The 14,593-nt window shown below is 36.9% G+C and overlaps 3 protein-coding genes and 2 non-coding genes across 9 annotated transcripts in view; 2 read left to right on the top strand and 3 right to left on the bottom strand.

The window, feature by feature from the left end:
• Positions 1–196: 196 nt before the first annotated feature.
• Positions 197–1,187, bottom strand: LOC726042 (cytochrome c oxidase subunit 6A1, mitochondrial). The gene is made up of 3 exons (XM_001121817.5): positions 867–1,187; positions 445–596; positions 197–358 (listed from the first exon to the last, which is right to left on the bottom strand). The coding sequence occupies exons 1-3, from the start codon at positions 967–969 to the stop codon at positions 269–271; spliced, it is 345 nt and encodes a 114-aa protein (XP_001121817.2). The 5' UTR covers positions 970–1,187; the 3' UTR covers positions 197–268.
• Positions 1,188–1,945: 758 nt separating this feature from the next.
• Positions 1,946–14,593, top strand: part of LOC410933 (serine/threonine-protein kinase S6KL) — an 83,227-nt gene continuing 70,579 nt past the window's right edge. Inside the window, exons 1-8 of one of the 5 annotated variants that reach the window (XM_026439598.1) lie at positions 1,946–2,007; positions 2,511–2,572; positions 2,776–2,870; positions 2,939–3,206; positions 3,284–3,368; positions 3,466–3,573; positions 3,711–3,809; positions 3,985–4,073. In XM_026439598.1, the coding sequence (XP_026295383.1) occupies positions 2,516–2,572; positions 2,776–2,870; positions 2,939–3,206; positions 3,284–3,368; positions 3,466–3,573; positions 3,711–3,809; positions 3,985–4,073 (801 nt within the window). In that variant the 5' untranslated portion in view covers positions 1,946–2,007; positions 2,511–2,515. Of the gene's footprint in view, positions 2,008–2,433; positions 2,573–2,775; positions 2,871–2,938; positions 3,207–3,283; positions 3,369–3,465; positions 3,574–3,650; positions 3,810–3,984; positions 4,074–14,593 lie in introns of those variants that run through there. The other 4 variants (XM_026439596.1, XM_026439600.1, XM_026439597.1 and 1 more) reach the window with 4 other exon arrangements.
• On the top strand, positions 4,347–4,418 carry TRNAW-CCA. Its single transcript has one exon. It is a non-coding gene; the product is annotated as a tRNA-Trp (tRNA).
• TRNAN-GUU lies at positions 4,937–5,010 on the bottom strand. Its single transcript has one exon. It is a non-coding gene; the product is annotated as a tRNA-Asn (tRNA).
• Positions 7,102–14,354, bottom strand: LOC725960 (neurofilament heavy polypeptide). Its single transcript, XM_001121746.5, has 3 exons — positions 13,770–14,354; positions 8,563–9,167; positions 7,102–8,483 (listed from the first exon to the last, which is right to left on the bottom strand). The coding sequence occupies exons 2-3, from the start codon at positions 9,157–9,159 to the stop codon at positions 7,605–7,607; spliced, it is 1,476 nt and encodes a 491-aa protein (XP_001121746.2). The 5' UTR covers positions 9,160–9,167; positions 13,770–14,354; the 3' UTR covers positions 7,102–7,604.

Below are 14,593 nucleotides of genomic sequence, written 5' to 3'. Positions count from 1 at the left end.
AATAAATATATTAGTATACTTTCTTTTTTATTAATCAATGTGATAAATTGTTATTGTAAGAAAAAAAGTAACTAATTTTGTATTTAAGTATATAAAATAAATTTGTATTTTAAATGATATGTGAATCATTTTTAATAATGTAATGAATTAATATATATGACTACGATGTATGATTTTTTGATGTAAATAAAAAAAATTCTATTTATTTATTTATTTTATTGCCAAGCATTACAAGCTAAATACATATAGATACTAAATATTAATTCTTCTAATGGTGTTCTTCATAACCAATTCCAGGTATGTAATTTATTCTAGGATTATGAAAGAGTGTATGTTTACCATCTCCCCATGGAAAAGGCTATACAAAAAATATTAAATTATAGTTAAATTGATTTTTATTAAAATTTCATTTCAATTCTTTTAGTTAAAATTTATTTATTTTACCTTATTCATGATTTTTAAATAAGGATAATGAACAAATTCTGGGGGCGGTTTTGAATGTTCTTCTTGATGTTTCAAATAACAATTAGCCATTGCAAGTCCAATTATAGGAAAAGCAACAAAAAAAGTGATAGATTTCCATAATTTTATAGAACCTAAAATTATGTGGGACGATAAGTTTTGCTTACATAACATATTTCTATTTTTTATTAATATTAAAAATGTTATTAATAAAAATACACGATTGAAAACTATTTTTTTATCAATTATAGTAATAGTGAAATATGATTTAAAAACAAACAACAAAATAAAGTAATAGATAAAAATTGTAGTATATATATATATAGTATCGTCGATTTCATATTAGATTTTTGATATATTAAGATTCATTATAAATATTATGAATAAAATTTTTTATAATTTACCTTCTGAAATATGATGAGTACGTTGTTCTACTGTTTTTACATATTCTTCCATACCTCGCGTGAAAGTATGGCCAAATTGGCCTACCTTTAATATCCTCGCCATTTTATGAGTACAGCAGTTCCTGCACTACTGACTTTTGTTCATTCGATACTCGCATTACTTTGTACGATTATATAATCGTAATTGTCAAATGTAATTATTTTATATTTCTAAAGAGAGATGTCGTACAATGTTATTGTATGAATAAGATCAATTTTATTTATAGTTGATAAGTCAATATATAGTTGTTATGTATAGAATAGATTAAATTTTAAAATATAAAAGTATAAATAAAAAAATATAATAAATATTGGTTACAGAATATATTAGTTGTAGAATTCATAATATAAATTATGCATTTTATAGAAAAATCATAAATTTGAGAATTAAATATTTATATTTTTTTATATTAAAAATTTATAGATATATATATAAATAAGAAAAACAAATAATATGAGAATAGAGATAAAGTAAGAATTGATGGCTAGTGTGATCTTTTGAATAAATTTTTAAATTTTCAAGTAGAATAAGAATTAAGAATTAGTACCATCTTTTGAGTATCTTTAAAAAAACAATTCTTTAAAAAGATGTTTTTGAAATTCAAAAGATGGCATTGAAGATCAATTCTTAACCTATCTATTTTTCTTCTATTATTTATTGTTTTTTCTATATGTGTTTTATTTGTGGCATTTTGAAGATGGCGCTGATTTTTATATTTTTACTTTATCTTTTTTCTATTATTTGCTTTTTTTGCTTTCTTTAAGAAATGACATTGACATTTCATTAACTTTATTGTCTTCTTTGTCTAATCTAATGATTAAAAATCTTAATAGAATCCAACTTAATTTTTATATATTGTATAATTTATAACTTAATATATTATTAAAATATTTTTCATAAATATAGATTGTTTACATTATATGTTAGTTATATTCAAAAGATATATAATATAGATATTGTGTGTCATCCATTAAGTCACGTGATATCTTATCCGTTATTTTAATTTCTAATAATTTAAACTATATATTAGTACCGAATAGAATGATATTTCTTTTATTTTTTTCTTTCTTATGTAAATAAAAAAATTAATTTGTTATTACGGTATGTTTTATTAGTAATACAAATACTATTATGTAAAATTATGATAAAGTAAATTAAATTCTTTATAATTAAATATTTTTAATATATTTTTGTTTTAATGAAATTTATAATTTAAAAAAAATTTATATATTTTAATAATTAAATATGGATAATAACAATTAGTAAATAATGTATTAATATATAATATTATTTCATTAAAATATTGTTAAAACATTGTTTATTTTTGGATTAAACTATTAATCTTTTATATGTCGAATATGTGTTACATATATACATATATACATATAATAATTTATTTTAATTATTTTCTGAAGTAAATAATATATAATTCTAAATTATATTAATATAATTAAATATCAAACTTATTTTACACGCTAAATGAGATATGATGCGTTTTATAACGCATTTTATTATAAATAAATGAACGTGAAAGAAATGATTATTTATTATATACTCATTTAATTAATTAAACAAAATATTAAATGTAATTTAATATTTTTCAGATCGAATGGGTAATTCTACCTCAAAAAATAATTATCACAATAATCAGAAGTATACTAGTCAGGTATATATCATTTAAAATTATTATAACCTATGTAATGTATGTAAATAATTTAAATAATGTATTTAATAAAATAAATTATTATTAATATGCTATTATATTTCAATTAATAAAAATTCATAAATATTATTATAATATATATATATATATATATATATATATATATATATATATATATATACACACACATATATGTTATTGTGCAGTATAGTCTTAGTGATATAATTGGTGGAAGTTGCATTGGATCAACACAGTCTTCACAGAAAGAAATTAAATCATGGTCTCGTGCTTCTTGCAGAAGGTAATTTTATTGTTTTATAATATATATAATATATTTAATAATTTATATGTATCTTTTTAATTTTATAGCTGGAGCGAAGGCACATTAAATGACCCATTAGGTACTTCAAAGACATCATGGCCTGTATCGCGTACTCAGGCTATGTTTCTTCCAGAATTTCAAATAAAACAAATACCTTTACAACATGCTTATACATTTGTAAGCATAATAGCCAAAGGAGCTTATGGAAAAGTATATAAAATTCAAAAACAAGATACTGGACAATTTTTTGCTTTAAAAATAATTAATAAAGCAAAAGTTGTTGCCGAAAATGGTATAATGCAAGCTAAACAAGAAGTATGTATATTTTAATTAAAGAAATATTTACTTATTATAAATAATGATTAAATTTAAATTTATATTTAATGTTATAGGTATCTATACAGAGATTAGTTGGTCACCATCCATTTATATTAGATTGTTCTCATAGATGGCAAGGAAGAAAAACATTGTATATATGTAAGTCTATTATCATATATGTTATTAAATATATATTAGTATTATAAAAATATAATTATCATTAAATTTTTTGATATTTAATATTCATTTATTTTAGTAACTAATTATATTGGAGGAGGAGAATTATTTTCATTAGTCGAACAATGTGGTTCTTTGCCAGAAAATATAGTTAGAATATATGTAGCAGAAATTGCTTTGGCAATTGGTAAATAAATATTGTTTTTAATGGTAATTGAATCTAGAATAAAATATGTAATTTTCTTTTTTATTATTTTGTTAAAGATTTTTTACACAATGCTGGTGTAGTACATAGAGACATAAAAGCTACAAATGTTTTATTAGATGAGGAAGGTCATGCTGTAATTATTGACTTTGGTCTTGCAAAATGGTTAAATCACACAGAAAGAACACATACGCTTTGCGGAACTCCGGAATACATGGGTAAGAGTTAAAATATATATAGTATTATATTGTAATACTTTATATATATAATAATATAATCATATAATACTAAATTTTATATAATATTGTAATTTTTTAAATATTATTGTAATATTGTAAATATTAAATTATCAATATTTTTTCATTTTTCATATTTTATGTATTTTTATTATAGCACCAGAAATATTCAATAGACAATATTATGGTCAAGAAGTTGATTGGTGGTCATTGGGAGTATTGGCTTGTTTTATGTTTACATATCAGGTATGAATAACATATATATATAATATTTTTAAATTAAAATAATTTTTATATTATATTAGATATACTTTAGAATTAATGTGAACACAAGAAATAATAGAAAAAATTATATAACAATATATATTATGTTGCCAATATAAGTTTGTTTTAATTTTTTTTTTGTTTTTTTTGTTTTTCTATTTTTCAAAGCAATAGTTTTAGTATAATATATGTATTATATTTGAAAGTATTAGTATTTGTTCCTTATAACTATTTGAAAGAAAAAGCCAATCAGTGGACTCCGTGGCGCAACGGTAGCGCGTCTGACTCCAGATCAGAAGGTTGCGTGTTCAAATCACGTCGGGGTCAAGAATTTTCTTTAGTTTTTTTTTTAATGTTTAAAAAATAAAATAGAAAAAATAAATTTTATAGATTTATCAGTCTAATAAATATTATACGATTTTTTTTATATATTTTATTTTTAATTTTTCAATATATTACAAAGAAACAATTATTAATATTATAATAATAATTTTTAAATAATTTAAAAAAAATTTTAATAATGAATATTTTCAAATAGAAATCAAATAGATCTCAAATAGATCTTTTATTTGAGAGACATATTTAAAAAATTTAAACAAAGTCAATTTTTTTTTAAATTTTTAATAATTTTTCTTATTTAAAATAAATCTTTTAAGTTATTGAACATTAAAATATATTAATATATATCAATTTTTGTTTTATAAATTATATTTTTAAAAAAAAAATTATAATATAAATAATATTTTAAGAATTATCTTTATGTATATAATAATGATAAATATTTAATTATATTTATAATAACACGAATAAAAATTTAATTTTTATTTAAAAATGAAAAAATAATTCGCCCCCGGGTGGGCTCGAACCACCAACCTTTCGGTTAACAGCCGAACGCGCTAGCCGATTGCGCCACGGAGGCATTTGTTGGTGGATTTCTTTTCGACTCCTTTTTAGTATTTTTTATATGATTTTGTATTTTTTATATGATTTTATTATATAATTTTATTTTGTAATTTTTATTGTTTTTAATACTTTTGTTTTATTATTGATACATTTTGCAAGAAAATTTATTTTTCATTTTTTGCATATTTCATTTTTCATAACGAAATGTATTTAGAAATTATTTTTTCTTATTTCTTTTTAAGTTAAAAACTGTTTTATGCATTCAGAATTTTTTTCTTACAAATATTTGAAAGATAATAAAAATTTATTATTCATACATTAGAAAATGTATTATTTAACAGATTTTTTTTTTCATTCTTTATTTCTTAATTTCTTTATATTAATATCAATTATTAAAAACGATACTCACCATACGAGATATTTCAAATATATTTATACTTTGAATAATTTCATCGAATTAAATATTATGCGCAACATCGTCGTATAATAATTCCATATGGAAGCTATTTAAATATGATAATAATTGTTATTATATGTATATCTATAATTTTTACGTTGCATATTTTAAATATATTATCCTTATTTTATTGTATTATCTACAATAGATGTCAAGAAAATGAACGATTTAAAATAGGGACACAATTATTTTCCCATGAATCGTGTCCTGCACGCTTTTCATCGATGTTTCTTGCGTAAAAGTATGCAACTGGGACTCGGAAAGAAGAAAGCAAACGAGCGTTGCAAAATCCTTCGTGCCTTGACATTTTCATCGGGTCCACTCACCTCGCGTATCCTCACTGTTTACAAAGCTTATTCTCGGACAAGATAACTTTTCATACGGCCTTTTGATGAATCGACATCCACCGTGTCACGGAGAAATGTCGATGTGTTCGGCGCGGTCGTAAGATCATTCGTTAGCCATGACACGGTCAATCACGTGAATGCCTGGTTTTTGTGCAAGTGCATTCATATTCTTAAAGATTTTTTTTTTTTAGAAACAACAATAACATTATCGTTTAACGAAGATCGTTTAACGAAGAATTTATTTATCAGAAAATGATTTATTTTTACCAAATAATTTGATTCGAGATTTTTATTTGAATCGAAGGATAAGATTCTTATTCTATTGGGTTTTAACTAGCACGAGTGGAATGTGGAAGTTTACGTTTCAGAGTAGTCGGTTTCAGTAGGCGTCTTAATACGTGTGTTATTACTTGATTAATATATAACACGTTTCAAAAATGGTGGACAATATCTCGAAGCGAAGTCGACGCGATAATCTACTTTGGAATAGTTACAAAAGATTAAAAAGAAAAACGTGATCGTGATAATTATAATTTATATAAGCGCATTTGTAATAAAATATTCGAGAGAAAAGTTCGATATGTTTCGAATGGAGTAGAATCGAAGTTATATTTCTCCTGCAAATACAGAAAAGAAAAAAAAAGCTTTCTTCATTTTTCTAGATTTTTCATTTTTAATAGTAAAAGATAATTTATCGATGAGATGCATGCAAGGATCAATCATTGTCAAAAACTCATTGTCCACAGTAATAATAATAATTATTATTATAACGATGATAGCAATAATACAAATAATAATATTAATAATAATAGCGGTACTGGTACTAAATCGTAATAATAATAATAATATTAATAATAATAATGACACGTATCTCTAAAAAAAAAAAAAGAAGACAGAGTCGAGCTACACACTAGTTTTATTGGGATGAGGTTGTGGTTGTGGTTCGTGTGTCGTTTTTTTTTTGAGGAGGGAGGGAGGGGGTGGAAAGGGGGCAGAAAAAAAATAAAGAAAAAGAGATTCTGGTGAGGAAGAGGGGGAGATTTGGGTATAAGGATACTAAAATATTAGGGGGCCGATTTCGTCCCCGCGGACAGATCGCGGTGTCCGCCGGGACGAAGGAGAGGATGATCCCTGGCGTGCACCAAGTCAGATCCCAAAGGGTGACCACGTGTTCCTGAGATGTAGATGTTTTCGTTTTTCGTTTTTCCGCATTCGATCCAAGTTTCCATCTTCATCGTGATCATCATCATCATCATAATCATCGTCATCGTCGTCCTCGTCGTTGTTTTCAGAATCTTGTTCCTTTCGTCGTGCTTTTCTAAGTTTCATCCCTCACAGCCAGGTGACCACGTGGTCATCCTGCCCCGAGTCGATGTGAATCTTCTCTCGGAATCGTAGCGCGCCGGGGGAAGTTTTGGACCCTGCCACAGAATTTGATCGCGCAATCTCTCTCTCCCATTCACACCGATATACACTCTCACTCCGTCTCGTTCTCTCTCTCTCTCTCCCGCTCGCTGCTTTTCTCTACCCGGGGCCGAACAATTCGCGCATTCTTGTTCATCTTTTTTTTTTTTTTTTTACGTTTATTAATTTTTTTCTTTTTATCTTTTTAAATGTTTTTCGTTTTCCCATTTTTGTCTGGTCGATGGTGATTCTGAACGCAGTGGTCTGGACGAGTGGCGAGTGTCAGTGTCCGCTCCGTTCGAGATGTTCGTACGCTTGAGAATTTTTCAATCGAGGTTTACCGTTCTTCTCTTCTCCTTCCCGCCTCTCGCTGCGACCGTTACCCTCGCTCCTATCTTTCACTTACACTTTCAGTTCTTGAGGTTTGGGCAGAAGTTCGGGCTTGGACTCGTCTCCAGCCTTGGAGGATTCCTGCTTGGACTCCTCGGAGGATGAGGATTTCTCCTCCTCGCTGCCCTTGCTCTCCTTCTTCTCGCCTGATTTCTCCTCGGAGGAGTCGTCCGAGCGCTCCTTCGCTTCCTTCGCGCCGGCTTCCTGCTGCTTCTGCCCTTCCTCCTTCTTTTCCTCGGCTTGCTCGGATTTCGCTTCGGGCTGGGCCTCCGCGGTCTCGCGTTTAGCTTGGCTGGCTTCGCCGGGTTTGGCCGCCGATTGCTCGGACGATTCTTGCTGAGCGTTGGCGGCGGAGGAGCCGGCACCTACCTCGGCGCTCTTCGCTTCCTTTTCCGGTTGAGGGGCAGCCGCGGCAGCGGCGGCGGCGGCGGCGGCGGCAGCAGCAGCCTCGGTCTTCTCCTCGCTCTTCGAGGACGATTCCTCGGAGCTGAGGGCCGGTTGCTCGACGGCGGCGGGCTGCTGAGCCTTCTCGCCCTCGACAGCCGGCTTGTTCTCCTCCGCTGCCTTGGCCTGGTCCTGTTGCACGGCTGGCTGTTCCGGTTTCTTCTCCTCGGGGGCAGCTTCCTCGGCGTCGCGGGTCACACGGTCGGGTTTCTCCTCGGCCTTCTTCTCCTGCTGCTCCTCCTGCGGCTTCTCGGCCTTCTTCTCCTCGGCTGCCGGCTGAGCCTTCTCCTCCGACTCGGAGCCCGACGAGTTAGCTTCGTCCTCCTTCCTCACGCTTGGCTTCGCTTCTTCCTTGCTCTCCTCCTTCGCCTCCTCTTTCCCAGCCTCCGCGCTCTTCTCAACGGAGTCTACCTGCTCGGAACTCTTTCCCTCCGCCACAGCTGCTTTCTGCAACACGAACGCGAAGCTTTGCCGTTACGAGAAATCATTACGAGCAATAAGTTGAAGGAAACGTTTACGAACGTACAGCGACGGGTTGTTCCGCCGGGACCTCGGCAACCGGTGCCTCCTGAGGAACTGCTTGCACCACGGTCTCGTGAGACTCGGAGGCGGCCTGCTTCAAGCTCTCCTCCTCCTTCTTCTCCTCTTGACCCTGCGGCTCCTGTGCCTTCTGCTCTTGTGCCTGCTGTTGGCCCTCCTGCTGAGGTTGCTGTTGCTCCTGCTGCGGCTGTTGCTGTTGCTCGGCCAACTTCTCCTGTCCGCCCTCCTCCTTCTTCTCCTCGGGCTTCGCCTCTTGCTGAGCCTCCTCCTTCTTCTCCTCTAAAGCCTTCTCGCCCTGTTGAGGGTTCTCGGCCGAGGGCTCGCTCCTCACGCTCGGTTTCTCCGCCTCGGCGGCCGATTTCGCCTCGGCAGGCGCCGGCTCCGCTGGCGCCGCCGCCGCCGCCGCCGCCTCCTGGCTCGCCGGTGCCGCCGCGGCCTCGGCGTTCATCGGGGCGTCGGGCTTGCTCGCCGATTTCTCGAGCGGCACAACTTGGAGGGGCTCCTGGTTCTCGGCCACCGGCATCGAGAGCACCGCCTTCTGGCTCAACAGGCACACCATCGCTAATACGAGTAGCTTCGTCATCTTGATATCTGCAAGAGAGGAGAGCAAGGGGGGACTTGTTTAGATTTAACGCAAATTGCTTTATATATAACCGGTGATAAGATATCTTATCGCGTTGTCTCTTGTCAAAGAGACGATATCACGAGACGGAATAAAGAAGAAATAACGATACAAGAGCGTGGCGTAGCAGAGAGGAAACGAGGCACGTTTCTCGTAATCTTCCAGTTAGAGGAGCGGACGTGAATAAGTAGAGGCGAAGCTTCTCTTTCGCATCAATGAATGGAGAACGTGAATGGGCCACCGATGGACGAAAAGCAGAACGTAAAACAGCTTTTAAAATGGAAGCAGAGAGAGAGAGACGAGCGGAATGGGAATTGGAGGATGGGCAAGGGGCTGGCGGAGGAACCGGCAGGAAGGAGAGGGACGGAGGTGACATTGAACCGAATGCATTGAACAAGGCGAGCGTTATGGAACTAATGACAGGATGCGTGCCCCTCGTTACGCGCTCGCGCTACTCGCGCCAACCACGGACGCGCGTCTCGTTTCTTCTTCGTTCCCCGTCACGTTTTCCTCGCGAATTCGATGACGACAAAACGCGTGTCGCGCCTTACCCACCGGATGCTGACAATACCCGAGAGAGAGAGATTTAATCTTGTGCTTGTTTCTCCACCGCCAAGGATTCTTTTTTTTTTCCCCTGAAGAGATCTCGCGATGCATTATTATTATTAATCCGTTCGTTCGATGTTAATTAATTTTGCAATAGAAGTGAAATCAGGTTAATTAAACGAACTTGCAACCGTGGACGTTGCGCGCGCAACCGAAAGTGAAACATGGGTGGAACTTCCGCAGTGGGCGGAAACGGATGAAGAGAGGACATTGTTCGGAAATTGGGTGGAAATCGGACGATCAAGATATTATTCCTCGAAAAAAAAAAAAAAGAAAAATACGTAATATTCTGCGAGAATGAAATATTATCGCGGCAAAAATCCAAGACGACGAAAACTTCTTGATTTTTGCCTCGAGCTGGGGCAGCCAGATTTTTCTTTTTGTTTATCTTTAAAAACAAGCGAACGTGCAATCGCGAGCACGAATAACGGAACCGATTTTATTCTAATTATAAATTGTCGCGTCCACTATTACGAGGCTCGTCGTCGTCGCCTCGTAAATCGATTCCGCTGCGCACATCGGTATCGTATGCGCGTTACGTTCCCCATTGCCAGGCATCGAGGTAATACACGTGAGAGAGCGGGCAAAGTCTTGAAACCGGAGACAATCGTCGCGGTGTCGCGTGGACGCGACGATTTTCTTTGCAACAGACTTGCTTTGATCCACTGCATTTAAGCCAATGCAAAATATTCAACGAAATCGACGATCCGATTTTCGTTCCGTGGATCGATAATCCACAGATTTTGCGACGTTTCTCTCGTAAATTTCAACTCGTCGTTTCAACCAACTGTTTTCTCTCTCTCTCGTTCTCTGTCGCCTCGCTCGAGCGAAACGAGCTGACGAAATTGACACGCGTGCGTACCAGTCTGAAACTGGTTCGTGGTATGGAAAAAAAAAGAAGAAAAGGAAAAAAGAAGGAAAGAAAAGAAAAAAAAATCACTATATCGGCATTCTTTCGATTTCACGCGGCACCGTCGCACGACCTTCCGTTCGGAGCTTGCGGCCAATCAAGCGGGTAATTTATACATAGAGGAAGCTGTTCCCGTTGCGCGCGTACGTCGAAGAGAGAGACGAGGTGGTTCGCGAACGTTCCATCGTAAAAATCGAGACCGGTCGAAAGAACGGGAAGAAGGTGGGCCGAAGACGCGAAGGGAAGAGGAGGAACGATTTTGACGGAGAGGAAAAAGCGGAATGGGAATATCTGCGCGGAACGGATATCTGGAAACGGCACGCCTTCTGCGTGGAATGCGCATCGAGAAGGTGAACGGTTCGGAGAGGGAAAATAGCGAGGGATAAAGAGGGAAAAACTGGGCGACTGAACGGTGATCGGGCGAGGAAAGAGGAAAGAAGAGGTTGAAACGGTCCAGTTTTTACCATGGAATGGGCTCGCGTTCGCCAATTGGAGACGGGAGGTGAACCGTTCCACGTTGCGCTCGTGCTTGCTTGCTTGCGTGCTACTAACTTTGTATACAAAGGTTGGAAATGATTTATTCCGAATTCTCGTCGAACACAAATTATAAATAATTGTGATGCTCTCGTTCGAACGAGAGCCTATACGCTCGAAATGTACAATAAATAAAAAATCTATGTTCGATAAAAGAAAAGAAAGGAGAACACTTTTCGTGTTCCCGTAAATAAAGATAAAATTTTTAACTCGAGGAAAGACGTTGAGATTAAGTTGAAGCTAAGTAAAACGTGCAAAACGACGCGAGGTGAACGTTCGAGGGGACCGGTTGAAGACGAGAAACGAAATTAAGGGACAAGTATACATTAGCGAGTCGTATAATCGACATTAATAACAATCGTCCAGGCCTGATCGTGTTGCAAGCGGACGTAATGGGCCGCAATAAAGTTAATTGCAAATTACTTTGCGAGTCACGAGCGTGTAGGTAACCGTCCCCGTGTTATATACACGCGTGCGTATACACGCGCAAGTACACGCGTATAGTATACTACCTCTCCAATAGTTGTTGTTGCGCGTTTTGGTTAATTGCAACGTTGGTCAACCTCGAAACGAGCACTACGGGGAAGATGTAATACGGGGAAGATGATTGTGCGGAGGGGAAGTGTGGAGGCGGGGGGGGGAAGGGAGGATTTCTCCCCGCGGAAGGGCCCTGCCCGCCGTACAAGAAAATTAAAATGACGATATCTCTTTGCGAGGGATAGGAACGACACCGGAGAGGAAATGCCTGTGAAAGATGATGGACACCCATTACCTTATCAAGATCATCAGAGATGTAATAATGGTACACCACCGCTTACAAAAGAAGACGCTGCCACCGCTCCATTCAAGTGGTTCACCGCTTCAATGCTTTCTGCTCCCTTCTCTCTCTCTCTTTCTCTCGCTCGCTCTCTCTCTCTTTCTCTCTTTCTTTCTCCCCCCCTCCCCTCCCAAAGTGTCCATCCACGCAACGGCATTTATTATTATCGGCTCTATCCTTTTCGCGATTGTCGATCTAATCTGCGCGCATTGAATCTCAACTGGGCTCGAGGGATATATAGAATGCGTCGCAGTTAACGCGATCGACCAGGAATGCCGATTGTTGCCGCTAATCGGCTTTGAAAAGAGGGGTCCCGCAGCCATTTCTCGTCTGTCGTTCCAATTATCATTTTATCTTATCGTTCTAATCTCGTTAACTCTCCCAACTCTGTACGATCCTGTTCTACGGGCTTGTTGTTATGGAAACAGAAGTTCGTGTCAAATGTTTTGAAAAATTGATGGATAATCCCTCGACTCTTTCGAGATACACTCGTAAACAAGGAAAATTTTGAATTTCCCGAAAAGATCGAAGTCGAATTTAATGGATGGAGAAAAATTAGAATTTTTTTTTCGAAAGAAGATTTAAAGCTCCTTTTTTTTACTACGTTTTCCTAATGATTTAAAAAAAAAAAAAAGAACAATAAACTCGAAAAATCAAATTATGTAAACGTTGACTCGAACGTTCCTTTCCATGTTCTTTCGACATACGGCACGAAAAAATCTACCATATATACATATATTTATATATGTATGTATATATCACGTATATATATATATATGTGCGAGGCTGTAAAAAAATTTTCACGCGGTTGAATCGATTAGAGACCGGAGCGAAAGAGCGAGGAGAGGAGACGGGGACGATGCTCGATCGAAAAAGAAAGAAGATCCCTATGAAAACTTGAGGAACCTCGGTTGGGTTCTTGCGTGTGTCTCGGTGTCTTTCCGCTCAGATTAAATCGGATTAGCGACGAGTTAATTAACGGCGAGGGAATATTGGCGGGTGTTAAGGGGCCATGGAAAAAAAAGAAAAAGAAAGAGAGAAAAAAAAAAGAAAAGGACACACGGTCGCGAGAGGAGGAGAAGAAAGAGAAGTTACGCAAACCGGCGGTCATTGCGAAATATACGCAAATTGTACGTTCCGACGATTATTCCATTTAACATTTCCCTCGGTTTAATCACCGACGCGGGTTGTCGAAGACAGCCATTTCGCGATTCCACGTAATCGAGCTCCGGGCTACCTGTGCGTGCACCATTGCGATCGTTGACATTCCCAATCTCTCTCTCTTTAAATATCATCACCCGATGAAGAAAAGAAAGGACAATGGAGAAAAGAAAAAAAAAAATTTGCAACCTTCAATTCTCTACAAGTTTCATTAAAAATTTTCAATTTCTTTCGAAGCTTCGGGATATTTGTTTGCGATGGAAAGAAAGGGATAAGAGAGAGAAAAAAAAAAGAAAATAAAAGAGAAAAAAGAAAAAGATAAGGGAATACACACGCGACGATGTGTTTACGACTTATTTACCCATTTGGAGAAAAATTTCGAGAAAAAGGCTCGCGAAAATCGAGGCAGAATGGAGGAGGGAGGGAAGGGGAAGGGAAAGGGAAAGGGGGAAGGAGGGGAGGGGAGGGAAGAGAAAAATTGTACGCCGGACGACGGAGAGACGAGTTACAACTACGGATATTGCGTATTACGATTCTACTCACGTCTTTTTCTCTCCTCCGTGGAACTGGTCGGAACGGCTTCCGTCTCTTGGTTGGTCGTCGACTTGGTTCTCGTCCTCTTAGACTCTTGGACTCTTCCTGGATGCTTCTTCTCCGTTGATGCTCCGCTCGGCCAGGCAGGAATTTACTCTCTCTCTCTCTCTCTCTCACCGATCAAACTGTTCGTTCGGAAAAATTGAAGAGAAAAAAAAAAAAATGGAGAGAACCGGCTATTTCAGAGAACTCTTGATCGCACCGTGTAGCTTCGCGGGGTCGAAATGATTGAATTTGAGCTCCGCTCTGAACGGGGCAGATTGAAAAAAAAAAAATAGGATGCTCGTGTGTATCGAGACAAACGAGAGATGCAGCGAGAAGTAAGTTGCCCTCCTCTCTCTTTCTCTCTCTCTCTCTCTCTCCCTCTTTCTCTCTGTCTCTGTCTGTCTCTCTCTCTCTCTGTCTTTCTCTCCCTCTTTCTCTTTCTCTTCTTTTTCGCGCGCGTGCGATTACGCTCGTTCGCTCGAGAGGAAACCGTTCGGTGATATCGGGATGAAGGTTGGGTCGTGTGTCGAGATGGAATCGTCGGGGCCCCGCTTATATACCCATTTACCCACCAGCGGCACCACGGCCAGGATCGTATAAGGGGGCCCCCGACCCTCTTCACCCGCCCCCCTACCACGGGCCCCTCTTTTACTCTTCTCTTCTCTTCCCTCTTTCGTCGTTTCTTCTTTCCTCCACACCTCGTGCTCTTACGCTTCGCCCGACCTGCCCTCCCTTCCACCGTCCTCTCCCTTCCCCTCGCCCCTTCTCCATCCTCAGCCACCTTAGTC

The sequence above is a fragment of the Apis mellifera genome, linkage group LG3, assembly GCF_003254395.2.
Source record: "Apis mellifera strain DH4 linkage group LG3, Amel_HAv3.1, whole genome shotgun sequence".
Classification (NCBI taxonomy): Eukaryota; Metazoa; Arthropoda; class Insecta; order Hymenoptera; family Apidae; genus Apis; species Apis mellifera.
This window is presented reverse-complemented; position numbering and strand designations above follow the sequence as displayed.

Coding starts and splice junctions, on each gene's coding strand:
- LOC726042 (XM_001121817.5), bottom strand. CDS start 969: ATGGCGAGGATATTAAAGGTAGGCCAATTTGGCCATACTTTCACGCGA. Junction 597..866: donor TACTCATCATATTTCAGAAG/GTAAATTATAAA, acceptor ACATAATTTTAG/GTTCTATAAAATTATGGAAA. Junction 359..444: donor ATTTAAAAATCATGAATAAG/GTAAAATAAATA, acceptor TTTTTTGTATAG/CCTTTTCCATGGGGAGATGG.
- LOC725960 (XM_001121746.5), bottom strand. CDS start 9,159: ATGACGAAGCTACTCGTATTAGCGATGGTGTGCCTGTTGAGCCAGAAG. Junction 8,484..8,562: donor CGGCGGAACAACCCGTCGCT/GTACGTTCGTAA, acceptor TTCGTGTTGCAG/AAAGCAGCTGTGGCGGAGGG.